Source organism: Panthera pardus, unplaced genomic scaffold (genome assembly GCF_024362965.1).
Source record: "Panthera pardus isolate Hobbes unplaced genomic scaffold, ASM2436296v1 HiC_scaffold_24, whole genome shotgun sequence".
In the NCBI taxonomy this organism is placed as follows: domain Eukaryota; kingdom Metazoa; phylum Chordata; class Mammalia; order Carnivora; family Felidae; genus Panthera; species Panthera pardus.
In genome coordinates this window covers 111,572,898-111,595,913 of record NW_026526810.1, presented here as the reverse complement: position 1 = coordinate 111,595,913, position 23,016 = coordinate 111,572,898, and the positions used below count along the sequence as shown (strand labels likewise).

General features: G+C 51.7%; 1 protein-coding gene across 4 annotated transcripts in view; it reads left to right on the top strand.

Moving 5' to 3' along the window:
- LTBP2 (latent transforming growth factor beta binding protein 2) overlaps positions 1-23,016 on the top strand; it is a 105,967-nt gene that overhangs the window by 22,850 nt on the left and 60,101 nt on the right. For all 4 annotated transcript variants that reach the window (XM_053889612.1, XM_053889611.1, XM_019427152.2 and 1 more), the window contains one exon: positions 337-586. In XM_053889612.1, the coding sequence (XP_053745587.1) occupies positions 337-586 (250 nt within the window). The remainder of the gene's footprint in view (positions 1-336; positions 587-23,016) is intronic.

The following is a 23,016-nucleotide window of genomic DNA, read 5'->3' as shown; positions in this document are numbered from 1 at the left end:
AGTTCTGGGGCAGCCGGAGGGAAGAAAACAAAACATCTGCCCTCTGGGACTTTCAGTCTGGGAGGAGAGACAGACAACCAGAAGTGAGCACAAATGTACCATACAATGTCAAGTGCCTCACACCTTTGGCCATTCGGTGTCTGCTTGGCTGTTCAGAGATGACAGGGGAACCTCACCCTGGGGACCGGAGGGGGGAGGCGGGGACAAATGGGCCCAGGGAGCCTTCTGAGGCCAGAGTCGGGCTCCCTGCTTGAGTGGGGAAGCCCAAGCAGCACCAGCCAGGAAAGTGTCAGGACGTCCGGGCCCCTGCCCTCATCCCTCTCCCTGTCTTCCCAGCTGTGTGCCAGCCGCCCTGCCAGAACCGGGGATCCTGTAGCCGGCCCCAGCTCTGCGTGTGCCGCTCCGGCTTCCGGGGAGCCCGCTGCGAGGAGGTCATTCCTGAGGAGGAATTTGACCCCCAGAACTCGAGGCCAGCGCCCCGGCGCTCAGCCGAGGGGTCACCCAACCCACGCAGGAGCAGTGCAGCCAGAGAAAGCACCACGACACCCAGAACACGCTCACTGGCCTCGCAGCTGCCGCCGGCCAGGTAAGTCCTCAGTGGGACCTCGGGTCCAGGGGCAAGTCTCTCTCTCTCTCTCTCTCTCTCTCTCTCTCTCTCTCTCTCTCTCTCTCTCGGGATATCTTCCTTAGGACCGTTTGGTGAAGACCTCGGTGGGGAAGACCAGAGTTATCCTTCCTTCCCTCCTCCCTGCTCTCTTCCCCTTTCCCTGCCCTGACCAGAGGTGCAGGGAGCAGAAACGTGGGTGTTGGGGTTGGCACAGGCTTTTTTCAGGCTGGGGTGGCCAGGAGAGGTGGGAAGTGGAGTCTCTACCCTCCAGTCCTGGGAGAAAGCTGAGGAGGGCATGTACCCAGGCCCTCTTGTTTCGAATCCTGGCGTGGCCGCTTCCTGGCTGCGTGGCCTTAGGCAAGTTATTTACCTCTCTGATTCCTCATCAGTGAGGCGGGGACAATGATGATAATCACAAGCATGGAATGGTTGTAAGGATTAAGTTAGTTAATGTGAAGAAAGTGCTTAAAACAGTGGCTGCCACATAGTAAACTCTTTATAAGTGTTTTCCTCTGGGGCATCTGGGTGGCTCAGTCGATTGAGCGTCCAACTTTGGCTCAGGTCATGATCTCACAGTTTGTGAGTTGGAGCCCCAAGTTGGGCTCTGTGCTGACAGCTCTGAGCCTGGAGCCTGCTTCTTCAGATTCCGTGTCTCCTTCTCTCTCTGCCCGTCCCCCACTCACGCTCTGTCTCTCTTTCTCAAAAATAAATAAACATTAAAAAAAAAAATGTTTTCCTCCTCCACCTCCTGCCCTGCCTATGGTCCATGCAGGAAGGACCCCTCTGCCCGAAGAAACCCTTCAGTTCATTCACTGCTCAGCAGTAACCTCTCTCCTTGAAGGGGAAGAAAAGGAGCATGTGGGGTGAGGGGAATGTTCATGGGCAGGATTCCCTGGCCTGCTTACCAGCCAACCTGGCTAGACTTTTTCTAGCTCTGGACAGGAAATCTGAACTCTGTAAACTGGTCCATTTCTAGGGGGCTGTGTTTTCCTTTTGGTTTTCAGGCTCGTTTTTCCATTCGCTTCCTACTTAAGATGTTCTTTCTGAAATGTTGCAACCTTGTCTTGCTGAACTAAGGGGAAAAAGGAGTGGTCCTCTGGGAGGCCAGGAGAACCAGGGAGAGGAGGCTGACCTCAAGATCAGGGCCCCAGCAGAAAAGCTCAGGAGAGAAAGGAAAGGAGCTTGAGATCGTCCAGCAACTCGGAAGGGGGAGGCAACCAGGGTCTCAGTAAGGTAGGGGTCCAGAGCCCCAACCACCCAGGCAGGTAGTTTCCCAGGGCAGCCAGAAGCACAAAGAGCACAAGGCTAGACTCAGGCTGAGGTCTAGGGAGATCCAAATCAAAACCAGAAGAGCCAGACCCTTTGGCCAAGGCCTTGGGATGCGGGGGCAGAGAGAAGGGCAGAGCTAGTGGCCAGGTAGACAACATAGGAAGCAGAGTGAATGACCTGGGATTGGCTGTGAGCAGGTGGACAGGGCCTGAGCCTTGTTATGGTTGGTCCCAGCTGTTGATGCAAGGTAGGTGGGCCTGGTGTGAAGACATCTGGAAGAACACCAGAGGTACAAGCTCCAGAGTCAGCCCAGAGCAGGATGGGAGTAGAGTCCTTCCAGCCTGGAATTCACCAGCAAGCTCTCTTCTGGCTTGCAGGGCTCGTTTGTTTTATAATGCACGGAATCCCTGTTGTTACGCACGAGCGGGGATGGGGGATAGTTGCCATGCTGTCCGTTGTACTCTGGCGTCAGAGCTGTTCAACATCCCCTGCCCCATCTTGCCAGCCCATCCCGCCCCTGCTATTCAAGGCCCAGTCCCACTTTCTCCGAAAGGCCCTCTGATCACTTCCGCCCAGCTCTCTGACCCCCTGCAACGCATCCCTTGTGGATCTATGCCCTGTGTCTGCAATCAGACTGTGTGGCCTGGGCCCTGGAAGGCAGTGACTCTGTCTCTCCTTCTTTGGATCTCCCGCAAAGCTCCTCCCACAGTCCTCACTTACAGAAAATGCTCAGTCCACATTTGCTTCACTGGGTCCAAACTGAAGAGTCACCTAGAAAGCGTCCACCCAGCATTGGCTCCTCGCCTTGTACCTGGAACCAACACACCAGCCCCTGTGCTGCTCTGAGTACAGGAAGAGGTGAGGCTCTGTGCTTCCGGGTGGAGCACCTCACACTCTCCCTCGGGACAGTCCGTTCATCTGCTCACCGGACCAGAAGCTCCCTGAGAGTAGGGACTGTGTCCTGCTCTCTTATGGATGTGTCCTTGGTACCCAATACTATGCTTGGCTCGCTGTAGGTGCTCAACTTATGTGAGCGAAATGAATCGACGGATGAGGCCCAGTGCTGGGGAGAGGAGGAGGCTGGGTTACACGAGCCTTCCGTCCCCCAGCAAAGGATCCATGTGTGCGAGAGGCCGTGGAGGGCGAGGGCCCACAGTGAGGTCAATGGCCCACGGCAGGGACGTCCTCTTCGAGCCTCACAGCCTCCCTGGCCAGGGGCTACCGTGTGGTCGTGAATGAGCTACAGCCTCCAGGCCGGCCCAGTCTCTCTGTCTCTGCCCTGGGACCTCAGTGCCATGAAATCTGGGAAAGTCCGAGTGGCCCGCTGTCGGCCCAGCTGTGTTTTGCTTTGAGAGGCCAAATCCCGCTTGCCTGGTGGTGTCAGACATTTCCTGTGAGCTTGGCTAGGTTCCCCAAGCAGCCTTTGGCCTCTTTCCTGATGGCAACTTGCACAGGCCCTTGGTGTCCAGATAGAGGGACTGGCATGAAGCAGGGGGCACTCTAGAAGTGAGAGGGGGGCCCAAAATATCTGGGGAGGGGAGACACTGCAAGGATTGGTGATGTCCGGGAAACCCCCTTCAGGAAAACACCAGACAGAGGCCAAGAGACGTGTGTTCCCGAAGGAAGTCGAAAGGGAGGGGCCAGGAGCGTCTAGGGCAGCAGCAGCAGCAGCTCGCCCTATGCAGAGGCAGACGTGGATGGAGGTCGTCCAGCTGTGGCCTGGGCCGGCTGCAGGGGCCTGGAGACTCCCTCCGAGACCCAGGTCCGAGACCTTCCCCAAGGCTGGTCAGAGGGCCTGCCCCACCTGGGGAACAGGAGCCAGGCAGCTGGGGACAGGCCTGAAGAGGTGGGGCAGGGGTGGTTACAACCACCTGGGACAGACCAGCCAGCCATGGAAGAGCGCTTTACATCCACGCTTCTCAGGCTGCAACGGGCAGGTGCACCACCTGGGAACTTTGTTAACAAGCAGCTGCTGATGCTGCAGGTCTGGGGAAAGCAGCTCTAACGTGGCCTCAGGTGATGCTGATGCCACTGGTCCATGGACCACACCTTGAATAGTGAGGGTCCAGCCTGGGCTTTGAGCTCAGACAATCCTGGGGGGTCCAATTCTGGGTTTACGACTCACCAGCTGTGTGACATTAGGCAAGAATCCTAAGTAATCTGAGTCAATAGTCCCCACCTGAAAGGATTGCAGAAAGGACGAAATGAGACCGTGTATGCAGAGCACTTAGTAGAGTGCCTGAGAGTTAGTTCTCAGTGTAGGTTAGCCATCAGCAGGCTGGTTCTTTCTGCTGTGGGGACGTGGGTGGCAAAGAGCAGACAAAACGTGGGGTGCATGCATGTGTGCATAGACCTGCTCTGGGGAGCAGCCAGAGGCCCAGGCCAGCCTCAGAGGAGCCGGGACCAGCAGATCCCACAGCAGCACCCATAGTGGGTTTGGCTGGCTTGTTTCTTCCACCGGGACCGTCCTTATGGTAAGGAGGGGAGCCCTATGGGAGGGGGGGGCTGAGCGAGATGTCACATTTCTCAGAATGGGAGGCACCTCCATTGGGTTTGCTCCTTAGCCTGACCCAAGGACCTAGAAGCTGGGCTCTGGGGACATTCTAAGCAGTCTTGCTCACTCCTTGGGCAACAACAGGCCTGGAGGACAGTGCTAAGTGGGGGTCGGGTGGGGGGAGAGGTCTGGGAAGCTGTGGGCCCCATGGTAGTGGCTGTCCGTTGGCTGCTCCCCCAGAAGGCAGCTAGAGTTCGCCTTCTTTTTACTAACCCGGTCTCTCTCTGTCTCTCTGTCTCTCTCTCCTGGATCTCCTGTCCACACACCCCACGTCTTAATCCACCGTGTTAGTTTCTTACGGCTGCCATAACAGATTGTCACAAGCCAGCAGCTTAACACAATGCAGATGCGTTATCCTACAGCTCTATAAGTCAAACATCTGACTCCGGTCTCACCAGGCTAAAGTCAAGGTGTCAGCGGGCTCAGTTCCTGGAGGCTCTAGGGGAAAATCCATTTCCTTGCTCATTCGGGTTGTTGGCAGAATTTAGTTCCTTGCAGTTGTGGGACTGAAGTCTCTGTTTCTTGCTATCTGTCACTTGAGGGCCGTTTTTAGCATATAGAAGCCATTTACACTCTTTGGCTTGTGGCCACCTTCCTATCTTACAAACCAGCAATGGCACGTGAACTCTTCACGTTTTGAATCTCCCCTCTACCTCCCTCTTTGGCTGACTCTTTCTCACTGATTTGTCTGCTACCTTCCTCCATGTTTAAACACTGGGCCCCCCTGGGTAATCCAGCTGTTTTGTCAGCTGATTAGCAACCTTAATTCCATCTGCTACCATGATTTCTCTTTGCCATTTAGTTGTTTTTTTTTTTTTAAATTTTAATTCCAGTGTAGTTAACGTACAGTGTTATATGGGTGTCATTCCTTTTGTCATTTAATGTAACGTATTCAAAAGTGTAACACTAGGGGACAAAGATCATGGGGGCCAACCAAACCCACCCACCGCAGCCCATTCCAGCTGGGACCCTCCATCTGAAGTGCAACAACTCCTCTTTTCAAGGGCTTGCCACAGGGCAGCCCTACACGATTTGGCCCCCAAAACCTTTCTGACATCTCTGATGTCAGGTTTGACCATCCATTACTCTCATTCACTCTGCTTCTGTCGCATTGGCCAACTGGTGTTTCCTCAAATATGCCAGAGGTGCACCTACCTCAGGTCCTTTGCACTTGCTATCCCCCCACCCTCTTGGGATACCGTGTTAATATTTCCTAGAGTGGCCATGACAAATTACTACAAACTTTGTGGCTTAAAACAACAGAAATTTATTCTCTTCCAGTTCAACAGGGCAGAAATCCAAAGTCAAGATGTCAGTAGGGTTGTTCCTTCTGAGAGAGAATCTGTTCCATGCCTCTTTTCTAGCATCTGGTGGCTCCCATCAATCCTTGGGGTCCCTTGGCTTATAGCTGCCTCATACTAATTTCTGCCTCTGTTACCACATGGCCTGATCTGTGTGTGTGTGTGTGTGTGTGTGTGTGTGTGTGTGTGTGTGTGTATGTGTGTGTGTGTGTGTGTGTGGTGTCCTTCTTATAAGGACACCAGTCATTGAATTTAGGGTGTGCCCTAATCCAGTATAATCTCGTCTAAACCTAACTGATTACGTCTGCACAGACCCCATATCCAAATAAGGTCACAATTATGGGATGAGGGTTAGGACTTCAGCACATTTGGTGAGGGGTACAATTCAAACCACATCAAACACTCCTTCTAGATCCTCACATGGCTCACTTCCTCCCCCTTCAGCCCTTCTCTTCTCAGTGGGGTCCGCTGTTCACCTGATTTAAACCTGCACACTCCCTAACCCTCCCTCCCTACCCCAACCCCAGAGATTTTGTTCCATTGCACTAATGTCTTCTGTGTTTTACTTATTTGTTTGGCTTATTGTTTTTCTTATCCCGGTAAAAAGGCCAGGTCCAGGAGGGCAGGGGGCTTTATCTGCGTTCTTGCTGCCACACCTCCAGCACCCGAACACAACTGGCCCAGAATGGGGATAGGTGAACACGTGCTGAGGGACAGGCTCAGGTCTCCACCCAGTCATCTCCTGTACCCGTCACAGCTCTGTGCCATTCTGTTGACGAAGCTCAGAGAGGTGAGGTCACTGGTCCACACTCCCCCAGCGTGGCCTGAGATGCGGGCCTGTGCCGGGCCTCTCCGGGCTTCTGCCTGCAGGAGAGGGAGGAAGGGCAGGTACCAGCCAGCCCCTGCTGAAGGCCCAGCCTCAGCGGTGAGAACCAGGCCACTGAGCACATGTGGGTGCTTGTGGTTGGTTATAGGACTCGCCTCCTCAGGGCAGGACCCTCAAATTGTTCAGCCCCCACCTCTCTACCTGGGCCCCCTTTGTCACTTCCTGACCTGTGACCTTTAACCTGCTGGTGCTGAGACTGCGCCCACAGGCTTCCCATGGGAGTGCTTCCCCCTTCACTCCCAGGCCTTGCCTGGGCCTCCTCTGGTGGGTGCAGGGTCTCAGCTCCCAAGGGGTGCTCTCTGCCCAAGTAGATCACTGCACCAGGAGCCACCGCAGGGGAGACCCGGGCTCCCTGCCTGGGGGCAAAGGCAGCACCCGCTGCCTGACAGAACGGCAAAGAGGAGACCGATGACCCAGAACCAGAAACTAGGTAGCTGGGGTGAGGGCAGCTGGGAACGGAAGGAGCTGAGCAGGTGCGAGGAAGCAGCCAACGTGTGTCTCAGGGGAGTGCTGGGTTTTGGAGCCAGGCCGAATTTAAACCCTGGTGCCCTCACAAATTAGTTATGCAAGTTACTTTACTTCACTGCAGCTCAGTTTCTTTGGCTCTGAAATGGGAAAACTGATGCCCATCTCATAGGAGGGTTGAGAAAATCCATTGAAATAATGTATGTGGAGGGATCGGTGGGGTGCCTGGCACACGGGAGGTCCAATAAATAACCTTATCTATGACAAATCAGTGTGACACATCCCACTTGCCAGGATGGGCTTTCCTCCACCCCACTGTCTAGACTTACAGATAGGGAAACGGAGGCACGACAAAGCTTGGCAGCTGGGTTAGGGGTCTGTTCTGGAACCCAGGAGATCCTGACTCTGGGCCACTCTGAAGGCTTGCCAGGGTCCCCTGAGCCTGCCTGCTGCTCCAGTCACCTCCCACCCACTCCCCTCCTCTGCTCTGGGCTCTGACAAGCTGTCACATGCCCTCTGCTGGCTCCTTTGGGCGACATGACCCTCTGCCCTCCCTCCTCCCTCGTTCAAGGCCCCTTGGACCCAAGACCATTCTCCAATTCCCCTGGGACATGATGAGGGACTGACTCATGCTAGAAGGCCTTGGAAAACTCCTTTGCCCTCCGGGGCCTCAGTTTCCACATTTGTAAATCAGACACATAGAGTGGGTCTTCTCTGAGGTCGAGCTAACGGTCTCAGATTCTGGCCTCCAGCTTGGTCATTTCCTGTCCCAGATGGTGAAATGTGCTTAGTCCCCTTTTACCTATTTCCAAGATCATGACAAGGACACATGATGCCTTCCCTGGGGCAGACCTTAGCTGTCCGTGACATTCTGGCCTCAAGTTCTCCTTGGCAAGGCTGCAGTGGGGTTAAGCAGCCTGCATCTTTCATGCTGTGTCACCCCTTCCTCACAGCCATGCGGTGGCAGACCTGTTAGGTTAACTCAACCCTACAATCCTGTCTGAGTCAGGCTTTTGAGATCTCTGGGGACTGAGTGTCATCTTTCCTTTTTTCCTTTCCTTTTTTTTTTTTTTTAGCCTTATTTTTTTCTGATTTGTTTTTCTAACATTGAGCCCCAAGCTTGCCCCCTGGGGTTTTTCTGGACTTCCCCAACCCTGAGGACCTTGGATACACTATTTTGAAAGGACTTAGAAGCAGGAGACCCAATTTTCTTTCTGGCAAGGACACTAAGTAGCTTTGTGGCTTGGGCTAGCCACTTAACTTCACTAAGACTTATTGTCTCTATCTGCAAAATAGGAACAAATAATTCTTTCCTCACTGGGATGTTGTCAGGATTAACAAGAACATTGCGGGCAAAAGATTGCGTTGTGAACCGTAATGTTTTTTTGCAAATGCTGGTTAATGTTGTTAACTACCAGTCTTGACGGTGAGCTGGGGTATTTTCTTATGTCTCCTATTTGTGCATGGGTTACTTTTCAGGAGAAGCTCCTCATTGAGGCCCTTCCTGACCACTAAGGTTTTCACCTTAGGGTTAAGCTTAGCCACTGGATACAAACCAGGGGATGTACTTCACGGCACAGAGCACAGTGTCTCTGACGGGTTCCCCAACAGTTGTGCAGTGCACAGCCCGTGCAGCTGTATGTGGCAATCCTGGACCTGGTTTCTTCTGGGAGGGAGACATCTCCTAGCTCCCTATCACCTAATATTGTAAACCCCCAATCTGAGACTCTTCTCATCTTATTTACTTTTTATTTTCATAGTACTTTTTATTTTCTATTTTCTAAGTTAATCATTTGTTATGTTTAGTATGTATCGTCTGTTTTTTCCCAGCTGCAATGTGAGCTTCTCAAGGGCAAGGATCTTGCTTTGTTAACTGACATATCCCGATATCCTAGAGCAGTGCTTGGTATATAGTAAGCCCTCAATAAATAAATAGCTACTGAATGAACACCCCTATTGCAATGCATCCCCTCTTGCTCTCTGGAGCAAAGAAAGATGGTCTTGCATCCGTTCCCTTCTGAGCTGACACTCAGCCCATCCCCTAGCATGTCATTGATCAGGAAGGGGATCTCCCAGTCCTCCCAGCAGGTGGGAACCTGCCCTGTCTCTGCCCCGTGGCCTGGAGGCTCTGGAGCCAAGGTGGGCCTAGGGCAATGCTTCTCTCCTAATGGTGACTAGGTTGGGGCAGAGCCGGACTTAGCAGACTCTGAGGAGGCTGGTACAGGACTGTGGCAGCTGTGAAGGGGCTGTTCTTCCAGTTTCTTCTGCCTCTTGGGCCTTAAATGAGCCCCATGAACCACCCCCTCTCCCTGGACTTGTGGGTTTGGAAGAGGGAGGGCTCAGAGGGAGATGCTCACTGTGGGCCTCCAGCCAGAACAAACGGAGAGGGTATTATTTTCCCAAGTCTGAAATCCCAGAAGCCCTGCTGCTGCTTTTTGAGGAGAGCAGAAAAAAATCTGTGTCTCAGCTAAGCGCTTCCTTTACTGCCCATGCCCCTCTCCCTGCTGCTTGTAGAGGATTCTGCAAGTGTAGATGGGCCACATTAAGGTTTTTCTGCAGGGTCCCTCGGCACTGCCCAGCAGACTGCTTGGCGGTAATGGCTAGGTCTGAAGCGCTCCATTCCCACCAGGGAGAGGAGTGAGACAGGCTATCCTGTGCTGGACATTTCCATAACTGGATACAACAGGAGATGTCCGTCACCTCACAGTCTTTATGATAGGTACTCCAAGAATTGTGCAGTGCACAACCTGTGCAGCTGTGTGCAGTGACCCCGAACCTGGCTTCTTCTCAGGAGGGAGATGTTTCACAGTTCCCCCACCAAGTATGTTGCTTCAAAGCAGTGCTCTATAACTGGGCATGGCTGCTGAGGTCCCTTCTAGATTTCTCTGAAATGGTAACGTTGGGGTGGACCCCTGGGGCCATTTAGAGTGTTAATATGCACCTCCTTGACCCACACATGTACCTGAGACCCAGAGAGCTCAGGGCCTGGGCGGGGTCTTGGCTAGCCGTGCATGAATAACAAAAAGATACAGACTCTGGGCAGATGCAGCCCGAGACATGCATTCTGGCTATGCTTTGCCTCTAGGCCTAGTGGTCCCAACAGAGATCACGAAGAAGGAATATTCAGCCCAGTGCAGACACCTCTGGATTGGTGGAGATGCCAAGCTCAGGCCTCTGAGTGCTCAGAGGAGAAGGGAGCCCAGCACATTCTAATACCTCTCCTGCTCCCCACGTAGGACAAGTGGGCAGGCTCCAGGAAAATGGTGTCTGCTTCCTGCACCCTTTCTCTTGCCTTCCTTTCTCTCCTAGTTAAGCTTGAAGGCGAACATCTGACCTGAGGAAGCCCCCAAATCTCTGGTGAAGACTGTGTGTCTCCCTTTTCCAGGAATCTCTTCCTTTTCCGGGATTATCAGAACCTCGCTAGGTGTGATTACAGAGAGGAACTCCAGCCCAGCCCAGGCGCTAGCCCTCAAAAATTCTCTGAGCTAGGAGCTCGTCACCTCCGATCTGCCCACAGCCTGCAGCAAAGTGATAGAGAAAGCTAGGGAACTTCCTCCTCCTCCACGCTCCTTCTTCCGCACACCATCGACAGCATTATGGTGCCCTGCTGTGCTAGATTTCCTACCCTCCTCTTTCCTCTCCTTGCCCTCCCCACACCAAAGCCACCAGCTCGGTGACATGTGGGAAGCAAATGTTGCACAAATGTCTTTTGGCCAATCACGTGGAGTCTAATTAGTGGGGTATAAGTGGAGTGAGGTGACAGGACGGCACCTGTCGGTGGGATGGGAACAATCACCCAGGAGCAAGCAGAGGGTCAGGGAGACCTCCCAGTGCTCGCCCCTGCCCTGACCCTAGTCTGACCCTGATGGGGCGTCTAGAATTGTGGTTACAGTGGTGATTGCTTGGGTTAGGATTGGGTGGGACGAGGGATGTGATGAGGGTGATACTGTATTTCACAATAGGGTGGTGGTCGGGGTAAGATGAGAGGGTAACTTTAGTGTGGTGTTACAGTGAGATTTTAACCTTAGGGTTGTGGCTAGGGCTGGGTTAGGGCTATGCCAGAGTTGAATTTAGGATTGTGGTATCTTTTTGCGTGTGGTATGGTTGTTATTTTAACCTACCGTTTGTGGAGCCTTATTGAGTGAGCTGGCCCTACTGTGCAAAGGACTCAACAGGCACCACCTAATAACGGGGACCATATGACGTAGTGGTTAAGAGCGTGGGTCATGAGTCAGACCTCTGTTTCATCTGATTCTTTTGCTCACAGCCATTTGATGCTGTGCATTCCTTCCCCTCCCTGCGTCTCAGTGTAAAAGGATGATGCTAACCCTGGCTGCCCAGGGCCGTGATGAGAATAAAATAGAAGTGGGTAAAGTGCTGAGTCACAAGGCTAAGTGTTCAATACTCAACAGCTGATGCTCTTTATCCGTATCAATCAGAGTTCCAACAGGAAACAGATGGCACACTCGATGAGCTCAGTTTGATAAAGGGTCTATCTGCAAAGGCACGGACAGGGTTAGAGGAAGTAATAAAAGGGATGGGATATCCCGGGGGTGGCTGTGTAGGGAAGTCCAAAGGGGCCAGGGGCCAGGGGCCAGCGGTTACTTGAACCAGAGTAGCTTCAGCCACAGGAGAAGGCCATGACAGGGCTGTGGCCTCTGTTAGAGGAATTCACCGCTGCTGCCCCATGGTGCCCGTCAAGAGGGAGCTGGGAGGATCAATACTTCCACTCCCTCTCCTGCCCGCTTGCTGGGGTTCCCCTTCGGCTGAACAGGACTGGAAGGCAGAGGGTGACGGAGCCTCCTGGGGCCCAGAGTGGAGTGGAGAAAGGTCCGGAGGAGCGAGTGGAAGATCTCCAGCACATTAGTGGGTCCTCACGGTGACACTACGACGAGGACGTTCCTGTTAACCCCACTGCACAGTGAGGACACTGAGGGGGAGGGCCATTCCAGCCCAGCTCTACTCAAGACCTCAGAGCCCTTGCCAGCCGCCATTTTGCTAGACAGCCTCTAGAGCAGGTGAGCTCAGGCAAGTGCAGAGCAGCAAGCCTGGTGTGGGAGCCACGGGGACTGGGGCAGGCAAGGCATCTAGGGTCTTTTCGGAAGACCACGGAAACCGGAAACCAGCAAGAGCCTGGAGTAGGTTCTCCATAGCTGTGGGTGGGGAACAAAGGCGGCTTGTTGGGGTCATTCAAATGTAATGCGTGCAGTTTCCAGCATCCAACTTAAAAAATAGTAACAATAAACATTTCAAGCTTGTGGCTGTACTCGGAGCATTTAACTGACCCACGTCCTCTAGGATTTTTGTTTGGAAGGAAAAGGTTAGGGAGTGATGAAGCGAGAAGGGACTGAAAAGACAGTCAATGCTCTCTTTCAGATGCCCCAAGGGATGTTTGGCCCATTGGTTGCTTTGCACAGAACTGTGGGTACTCCATGAATGTCACCCTCTGGGTAGGGGTGTGTGTGTGTGTGTGTGTGTGCGTGTGTGTGTGCGTGTGTGTGGCATGGGTGGGAAAGCTGTATGAGAGAACATGCCTCAGAAATAATAATGGAGATTTTTTTTGGACCTTGTGAATTCTCCTTTTGAGTTCAAGGTTTTCAAATATATGTATATCAGGTTTCACCCCTTGTCTGGGACGTAGAGGAAGTTTCTGATTTATGGGCCCGGTAGTTTTTCCAGTTACACAATCTTTAAATCTGCCATCAGTTAATTAATTTGCCACTGTCAGAAAAGGCACTGTCAGCTTCCCAGGTGAAAATCGCTTTACCAAACTGGTCCTGTGATAACAATAATAAAAAAGGGGCCCAAACGTGTGCTTTGTGTCCACTTGGGGGACTAACGTGGAACTAACTGCATCAGGGTCTCACATTCCTCTCCTGATCACTGGCACGTGGGTCTGCACGTGGCTGTACACGCACATGCACACACGCACACGCCCCCCACTGGAGAGGGCGCTAACGAGGAAGCGTTAAGGCTTGCGGGATAATTTCCTGGAAAAAGGTTAGTAAGGAATAATGAATTAAGTGCAAAGTCGTCTGATAACCATGGTTGTAAGATTGGCTGCTTAGTACCCAGAGGGGCGTGTGTGTATCCGTCTGTCTGTCTGCGTGCGGATGACATAGTAAAAAGATTGCTAAATGAGTTCCAACAACAAAATGTGAAAACACATAGTTCCTTTGTCAGCCACATAGCTGTGGTTTTGTGTCCGTGATTCATTGTGGAAGTGAGTAGCTGCGACAGGCATTTTGTGGGGGTTTTTTGTTCTTTTTTTCTCCTAAAAAAATATTTGTGAAAGGTCTAAAATTCAAGGAAGTGCAGTGCTGTTTGAAAAGAAAAATTCCCGTTCCTTGCAAAACGGAGATTGCAAATCAAACCCTCTGGAGCTACCACATTCCGGCTTCTAGCCAGCTGTCTACGCTGCATTTCCCTCCCAGAGCCTCAGCCCCTGACTACTACCTGACATCCACTCCACCCACCTGTGCACCCACCAGGAGGCGGGGGTTGCCCCTTAATGGAATCTGGTACTGGAAGGGGACCTCAGGCCACACTCTCGGGGAACATATTTCTTTCTTTTTTTGAGGTTCTTGGGTCAAGGTCAGAGGCTCTGGAGCAGGCAGTGGTGTGTAGGGAATTATGAAAGTAGTTATGTCTTAAAGAAGTCTGGGTCTGGATCTCAGCTCTGCCACTTAACAACTATGCAGCCACGAGCAAATGATGGAAGCCTGACAAGCCTCAGTTTTCTTATCTATAAGATGGGACTGTCCGTCACTACCTTACAGAATAGTCAGGAGGATTTACTAATACATGCAAATGCACCTGGCACCTTTGAAGTGTTCTGTGAGTGGCACCCACTCTTATTTGTCCCTGGACTCTGGAGTTACCTGAGCCTTTTGTCGACATCAGAGAAGGAGCAGAGGTAACTAAAAACTCTGAGAGGTTGCCCGGACCACACGAAGTGTTTCTGGCCCTAGTGAGGTTTCTTGCTATGGGCAAGGGTGAATATCGTCCATCAGAGGCAGACAATGCTCAGGCCTTGAGACCCACCCAGCACTTCCCTGCTGGTGGTGATCCTGGCCAGAGTAACAGCCTCCCTCTGCTTCAGTCTTCCCTTCTGTAAAATGGGGGCCGCTAGTTCCTGTATCATAGGGTTGTTGTGCTAATCACGTGACGTGTCAAACATAGAGAGCCCAGAAAAAATTTTAAAAATGAAACTCCTGTAGTAGATGTGTGGCACGTAATCAGTTGGTAGGTTTGGGCTGCTATAGTGCTGAACGGAGGCTCCTCGGGTTGGGGCCCCAGTTCTCATAGAAATCTCCTTTTGTTGATGTCCTGGGGTAGAGTTTCAGCCCCTGGAAAAGCAGGCTGGCTGTGGGCTACCAGCACTTTGGCCTGCCCCTGAGGAGTATGTCATTGACCCAGGCCCCCCAGAGGGCCTATTTGGGCAGGTCCAAAAGTGGGATAGACTCATCTGATATCATAGACCTGTGTTTGCTGTCCGATAAGGCAGGCCTGCTAAGCTCCATACACAGGGATGTGTTATGGAGGATAGAGGGGTCCCAAAGGCCATGAGCTGGGAACTTGAGGGTTCAGGAGGTGGCCATTTCATGCCAACTTGATGGTGGTGAAATGCCCATATACCAGGCTCTCCGTGGCTTTGGGAAATGGTCCTAGCTCAATGCCCTCATCCTCAAGCTCTCTCCTTTCCCTGCTTCACCTCCAGCCCCTCATCTCCTCTAAGCTCCCAGAGCGCTTGCCATGCCCACCACCACACCACGGCAGCAGCTCCGAGGAGAGCACCATCAAGGGCGTGATGAGCTTTTGCACATGAGATGCACAGGTTAAGGCCCAGACTCTTGGCTTTACAGCTCAGTCCCAAAACATAGTTCTCAAGCTGCCTTGATAGTATAGGGGTTTGGAGTACAGGCTCCGGAACCAGGATATCTGTAGGCTGTGTTTGATTCCCAGCTCTGTTAGTCACTGGCTGTGTGACTTTGGACGAGTTACCTAGCTTCTCTGTGCCTCATCAGTAAAATGGAGATAATAATAATACCTACTTCCTAATTTTAAAGATAAATTAGTTAATATATATCAAGTGCTTAAAATCATGCCTGGAAGTAATAATACCTACTTCCTAATTTTAAAGATCGTTAAATGAGTTAATATATATATAAAGTGCTTAAAATCATGCCTGGCATGTTGTAAGCACTGTGTAGCTACTTGCTATTATTTACTGTCATCCTCGGCCCCTTCTGTTTTCCCTTTAACCAGACAGGCCTCCTTCTTGAACACCACCTGTTAACAGCACATGCCTGAATTTGTCCCCTTGTGCTCACGGTTCTCTCCCCACTCCTTTTCTCCGGCTCATATCACACAACCACTAGAAAGCCTTCCCCACGCATCTAGCTGTGAGATTCCTGGTCCCTGGTGCTTTCCTATCTTGGACTGTTATGAATCACTCACATGCAGGGTCTTGTCCCAGGGCTGCTGTGTATGGGCGTGTGTGCCGTGCCCTGCACGAAGATGCTGCTCAGGGAATAAATGTGGCGAAAATCTAGCCTGTGTTCCGCTCACCCAGCTCTGGCACCGGGAAGGAAATGAGGCAACTTCTGTGAACTGGCCGCCCTGAGGGGCCCCTTGTCTAGTTTACATCAAGGCCCCAAGTGCTGGCCCTCCCCCGCCCTCTGCCTCCCTGTTTGGAGGGAGCAAGGTGCCTTTCCTACTGTGCCCACATGGGACGATGCACCTTATAAGGTGCCCATAAATGCACGTTGGAAGCGGGTGAATGATGAATTCGTGACATCCAGGCTCCCCACAAGCCGACAAGTCTTCCTCGGGGAAGCCGGAGCCAAAGGCTTCAGACTGCCCGCTGGCACCGGCCGGCTGAAGGATGGGGCCCGGCCAGGGCTGGAGAGAGAGCTCCAGTGAGGCGAGAGGGTTGGAAGAGGCCCCTGGGACGGTGGAAGTTCACATGATAACTATTTGGGGACAGTAGCTATGTGCCCAGCACTGTGTGACTCCCTGGAGAATATAAAGAGGGTGAGACTCGATCCCTTGCCTTTCTCTCTGGGGGGATCTGTGTTCCTGGCCAAGCTGCAGCCCTTGGGGTGGTCTGCTGGACCCAGAGGGAGGCAGAGGAACTCTTGGAAAGGCCCTTTCCTCTGGGGAAAGGGCGATGACCCCAGTAGTTTGACACTTGGACAAGGTAGGTAGAAAACAAGGGGCATTTCTGGGGACCAGGGCAGCCTGCTCAGGCTCTCCTGCCCTATTCCCTTGCCCAGCCAGGAGAGAAAAAAAGGCAATGCAGGGTCTCAAGGGGCCAGGGCTTGGCCACCTGACAGCATACGAGGCAGGCTGCTCAGTAGAAAGGGGTATGTCGACATGAGGGGTCTAGAGGGTGGAGGAGAGAGATGAGGCCTAGAGGGGTCTTTGAACCCTTGGGATACGAGGCAGCAACTACTTCAGGGCTGCTTTGGAGGCGGGGGTCAGGCCCAGGCCAGGCTTGTGCTCCACAGACATTCCCCTGGACACGCACACCTCCCGCCAACCTCTGCCTCTTTTTCACCTGCAGTGAAACAGGGGTGCTCTTTCCTCCTGAGCTGCCTGGGAGAACAGAGTGGGCAGAGACTGGGATGACAGACTCCCCCAGGATTCTGCCCCCAGCCTGCCCCCCAGCCTGGTAGAGGCATTCCCTGGGGTCTGTGTCCCACATCTCCAGAACTCTCAGACCTGGGTGTGGCCACAGAGCTAGAGACTCAGACCTCAGAGCTTGGGGATATGACTCACAGGCAGCTGACAGGGGCCGGGCTGGGGACTCCAGCTGACCATGAGGCCCAAGGGATTAGGCACAGCAGGGTAAGCATAGCAGGGTTAGTGGCAGAGGTCTTGAGACAGCCAACTCTCAGACATTTCAGGAAGGCACCAGGGAGTGAGTTATACCACATCAGCGTGCCAGGAAGCAGGCAGGGGCGGGCACCCTGGGCACCACCCCACTGAGCTTGCCATGGGCCTGGAGGCCTATGGATTCCTCTCTGGCGTGCAGGAGCACAGATCCACTATTCCTGGGACAAAAAGCTCCCGCCTCAGGGGCGCCTGGGTGGCTCCGTGGGCTAAGCGTCCAACTTCAGCTCAGGTCATGAGCTCACGGTTCATGGGTTCGAGCCCTGTGTCAGGCTCCATGCCAACAGCTCGGAGCCTGGAACCTGCTTCGGATTCTGTGTCTCCCTCTCTTTCTGCCCCTCTCTTGCTCGTGCTCTGTTTCTGTCTCTGTCTCTCTCTCAAAAGTAAATAAACATTAAAAAAAGAAATCTCCTGCCTTTTCGGGGTCACCGTGTCACTGGAGCCAGGGTCAACCCTGGCTCTTTAAAAGCCCTTCCTCACACTGTGCTGAAAGTGGCTCCCCTGTGGCATGGTCCTGGGTCTGTCCTCTGGAAATCCAGTCTCCTTCCTGCCTCAGGCCTCCTCGCATCTGATGACAGATACTGCAGTTTGGGGGAAGGTAGCAAGGTTTAGGAGGGTCCTAATTCCCCCAGGCACAGTCAGGGGACCCTAGCGCCTGGGGTATGAGCGAAGCCTTCAAGGGACAGAGAAGACAGTCAGAGGAGCCAGGAGAACCTTCTAACTGATAGTTACAGGCCAAGATAGACTTTCGGGGTGCAAATGCTGACTCCTCCGTTTTCGATACCGTACTGTCCAATATGGTAATCACCAGCCACATGGGGCTGTTTAAATTTAATGTGATGTAACACTCAGTCACTCAGCCACACTAGCCACATTTCCAAGTTTCAAATGTGGCTGGTAGCGTATTGAATAGCACGGACTATAGAGCATTTCCATCAGCACAGAAAGCGCTTTTGGACAGAGTGATGCTAGACAAATGACCTTGGACAAGTTTCCTTGACCTCTCTGTGCCTCAGTTTCCTTTTCTGAAAAACGGGGCTAATGACAGTGCCTAGCCCCTAAGGTGGTTATGAAGATTAGATATCATAATGCAAATGTAATAATTAATACACAGCCCAGAATTAGTGCTCAATAAATATTCATTATCATTGTCTAAGACACATGGGACAGGGTTCAAGCCCTCCCCTCCTGACAGTGTCATCAGAGAACCCATCACCCAGGCACGTCTTGTACCCAGATGCTGAAGAGTGACAGCTGACAAGTCTTAGCCAGCCTGGGTCTCACCTGCTCAGCCACCGAGCCGCGCATCGTCTAGAATCAGTGGGCTCCCGGCTCCTATGCCACCACCGCCACAGTGTCCCCTCCTCCTTATCCACCCTGGCTGGGTGGCCCCTTGCCCTCTGCTGAGGCAAGGCAGGTTTGTGGCCGTGCCTGGAGCAGGATGTCTGGCGACACTGTCTTGGGTCCCCCAGGGTTTGGCACAAGGGCTGGCTGACCCTGGCCTGGGCATGAGGCCTGCCTGGCCTGAGGAGAGAAGGGGTGGAGCTTCCCGGGCCTCGCAGCACCCAGATCCTCAGGGGAGACTGAGCCTCTTGGGAGGCGCTAGGGCCTGGTCACCTGCAATTGGCTAAGCCTGCAGTCACAGGAGGGCCAGAAGCAGAAATGGCCTTCTGGGAACGCCCTCCTGTCTCAGTGCTCTCTCCGTGTTCCCCTCCTACCTCTCTGGCTGCTCCTTCCCCCACCCCTTCACAGCCTCTTCCTCTGCCTGCCCTCAGGGGACCCCTCCTCCACCATGCCTCTTCCCTCTTTACCCCTGTATTTCTCAAAGTGTTTAGGTGTCAGGGTGCCTGGAAGTCATAAGGAATGCCATCAATGTAATTCATTCCATGATTAGAGCTGGGAACTGTTTTATTAGCAGAAACTATGACGATTGTCTGTGTGTTCAAGATAAAAACCCAGCTCTAGGCACACGCGTGTATCCGTGAAAAGAACATGCTGTCAGGTGAAGGGGATGGCTGCCACGTTTTCTGTTAATGGTCGCTCACTGCTTGTTCATTTGTTTTATCGCGTGCTAGCAGACAGACGGTAGCAGGTGCCAAAGGCTGGAGACAAATTTATGGGCACAAAACTTAAAACTGAGGCCAGCCTATTCATTAACACATTTTCCCTCCTGAAATGGGGAAGTGTTAGCAGAGTTAACGCCTCAGTCCAACAGGGAGCTCTGAAGCGTGGTTTGTTCGACGCGCTCTCCCTGAGTGGTGTCAGCCCTCCCCCTTAACTCTGTATCCATCACCTCTATCTACCCTTACGAGTCTCCCCTCTCCCGACTGTATCCTGTCTCTCTCCTGACTGCTGCGTCCCGAGGGCTTCCCCGTGGAGATCCATCCTGAGCCACCCGACACTCGTCCTGCCTAAACTGAGCCACTTCTTGGATCTCCCAGTTGAGATCTTGGTCCGTGGAGCTCCCTCCACCCATTGGTCTAAGCCACAACTGGGAAGTCTCTGTGTCTTAAAAAGCCCTTGAATCCAGGCTTTCTTCTCGGTCCCAGCCTTGGTCCCTGCTAGTCTAGAGCACAGCCAAAACCTTCCAGCTGGCCTCCAGCCCTCCCCTCTCTGGTCCATCTACACTGGGTAATCTTTTACCAGAGTAATAATCATTTGAAAAGGCCCATCTCATCATGTTCTAGACCTGCTTGAAGACCACGAACATCTCAAGGCTAATATGCGGCTCCCCTGTGCCCTCACACCTTTGCTGGGGTGCTGGACCCTTTGCCCAGGCTCCATGGGAGCAGAGAGGGTCTGAGGGTCTTTGCCACCCTTGACCTCAGTGCCTGGCATGTGGCAGGCATTCAGTAAGTGCTTCTTGAAGGAGTGAAAGAGGGGCGCCTGGGTGGCTTAGTCGGTTAAGCGTCCGACTTCGGCTCAGGTCACGATCTCACTGTCCGTGAGTTCGAGCCCCGCGTTGGGCTCTGTGCTGACAGCTCAGAGCCCGGAGCCTGTTTCAGATTCTGTGTCTCCCTCTCTCTGACCCTCCCCCGTTCATGCTCTGTCTCTCCCTGTCTCGAAAATAAATAAAACGTTAAAAAAAATTAAAAAAAAAAAAAGAAGGAGTGAAAGAAGGTGGGCTTCTCCAAGGACCTCCTCACCCACTCAGTTGAGCCCAGACACCTCTCTGGTATTTCATGCTGTCCATCGTAAGAACTGGCACCTATCTTTCTTTAACCCTGCAAAATCTCAGTGTCCTCATCTGTAAAATGGTGATACAGAAATAACAAACGGAGGGGTAGCTGTAGGATGAACTTACCTGGTTCGGTAACCTGGCTTCTGCCCTTAGGAGTTCTGTAACCTCCAGGAAGGGAAAGAAACTTGCTACTCTGTTTCCTTGACTGTAAAATGGGATAATGGGTAATTCTCAGAGGTACTGAGGGGCCTACATGAGATAATATGTGCACCGCGCATTATTGGCATGGAGCCTGGCACAGAGCGAGCACTCATTAAGTTGTGGCACAGTTTATGCCCCACCCGCCCCCCTCCTGCTGCCTCCCATCCCACATGCATAGGTAACCACTGTGATTAATTTCCAAGGTAGCCTTCCAAGGTTGCTTTATAAATATGCAAATAAATGCAGCACGTATACTTATTTTCGCTACTTTTACACAAAAATTTACATGCCCCACACCAGGAGCCAGCAAGCTTTTCCATAAAAGGCCAGATAGTAAATATTTCAGGCTTTGTATGACATAAAGTTTCTGCAAGTACTCAGCTCTGCCATTGGAGACCAAACGCAGTCACAGACAACGAGTGTGGCCGGGTGCCAACTAAACTTTATTTATGGAAACCTAAATTTGAATTTCACATCACTTTCTCATGTCATGAAATACATTCTTCTTTTTGACCTTTTCCAACCATTTAAATATATTAAAAAATATTATGTCACTGTCCGTACAAAAACAGTCAGTGGGCCACATTATGGCTGGTTTTTTCGCTTAAAAAATTTTTTTTGAAGTTTATTTATTTTGAGAGAGACAGAGAGAGTGAGCAGGGGAAGGACAGAGAGAGAGGGAGAGACAGAATCCCAAGCAGGCTCCACAATTCAGTGTGGAACCCAATGCAGGGCTTGAACTTATGAACCGTGAGATCATGACCTGAGCTAAAACCAAGGGTGGGACGCTTAACCGACTGAGCCATCCAGGCGTCCCTTTTTCACTTTTCATTATGTCTTAGAGAGCTTTTCCCTATCGATGTAAAGGAGCTGCTGCTTTCTGTTTCGAAGGCATATGACTTCATCTCATGGATGTATCTTAGTTTGTTTAACCAATCTCCTACTGAAGGACACTTAAGTTGTTTCTATTCTTTGCAAATATTTTGCTATTACAAAATAGTGCTGCTATGAATAATCTTGTTCATCCATCACTTTGGACATTAACAAGTGTCTTAGGTCACATTCCTCTGGAGGTGGAGCTGGGACATGGATTCGGGTGTGTGTGATTTATTGGGGGATTGCCAAGGGAGGGAGGGAAGCAGAACGGGAAGGTGGAAAGAGCCAAGCAAGGACTGGTCCCAGAGAAAGGGAGCACAACGCCTGATGGAGGGTGGAGCTTGCAGAGCTGTCCCACCTTGAGGCAAGGGGCAGGGGTTTTGAACTTCCCATTGGTTGTGGGAGGGGCTTGTCAGGTGGTTGCATCCACCCAGGGCAAGGAAGAAGCCAGTAGAAGGTGCACCAGCTGCAAAGGGGACCTGGGAAGGGTGGCAGCAGCACCTTCCATGGCAGGTTTAATCTGCAGCATCGTCTTGGAGGTGGAGAGGCAGGAGCAAAGCACAGGTGCATTGCAGTGTGGATAGACTTGCCAAATCGCTTTCCATGAGGGCAATTTCGCTGGATCGATTTACATTCCCACCAGCAACATTTGAGAGTGCCGGTTTCGGCACAATCCCGCCACATTAGTCTATTATTAAACTTTTGAATTTTTGCTGATCTAATGGATTAAAAATACTACTTCAGAGTCATTTTCATTTGCACATCTCTTAGAATGAGCATACTGTCATGTGTTTAGCAAACATTTGTATTTTTTTTCCTGTGAACTATTCCTATTCCTTTGCTGATTTTTCTTTTAGGGCTATCGGTCTGTCTTTTCCATCTCTAGGAGCTCTCTATATATTATGGAGATGGGTCCTTTGTGATAGGAGTTGTACATATTTTTCCGTTTTGCCATTTGTCTTTTTACTTTAAGGGTTTTGGCCACACAGATGTTTTTATCATAGGGCTGTTTGGACAAGTAAGTGATACATTATGTAAAACACCTGGAATGATGCCTGCTACCCTGTAGGCACTGACTGGATATTATTTCCTTCCCGTCCCTCCCCTCCATTCTATGCTTAATCCAACCATGCTCATTATTTTCCCCTAAATATGGCCCATGCTTCCCCCCTCCATGGATTTTCTTGTTATTTTTCTTATCTGGAATGTCTTCCTCCTCCTATTGGACAGTGAAAATCCTACCCATCTCTTAAGCCCCAGCTCAAATGTCATGGTCTTTCCTTCTTTTTTTTTTTTTTTAAATTTTTTTAAACATTTATTTATTTTTGAGAGACAGAGTATGAGCAGGGGAGGGGCAGAGAGAGAGGGAGACACCAGAATTCGAAGCAGGCTCCAGGCTCCAAGCTGTCAGCACAGAGCCTGACGTGGGGCTCGAACTCACAAACCACGAGATCATGACCTGAGCCGAAGTCGGACGCTTAACCGACTGAGCCACCCAGGCGCCCCATCATGGTCTTTCTTAAATCTGAATTCCTGTACCTCTTTAGCCACTACAGTCCACCTTGGATCCTAGTTTTTTGCACGTATTTCCCTTGCTTTTCCTGAACCTCAGTTTCTTTACCTATAAAATGGAGCTGCTGTGGGAAATATTTATTTTTATTCCCAAATGATGCATGTTTACTGTAAAAAGTTTCAAATTTTTTACTGAAAAAAGTTCCAAAACTATAGAAACAGGGCAGCCTCTGTTTGCAGACCCTTCCAGATCTTTCCTATCCCTGA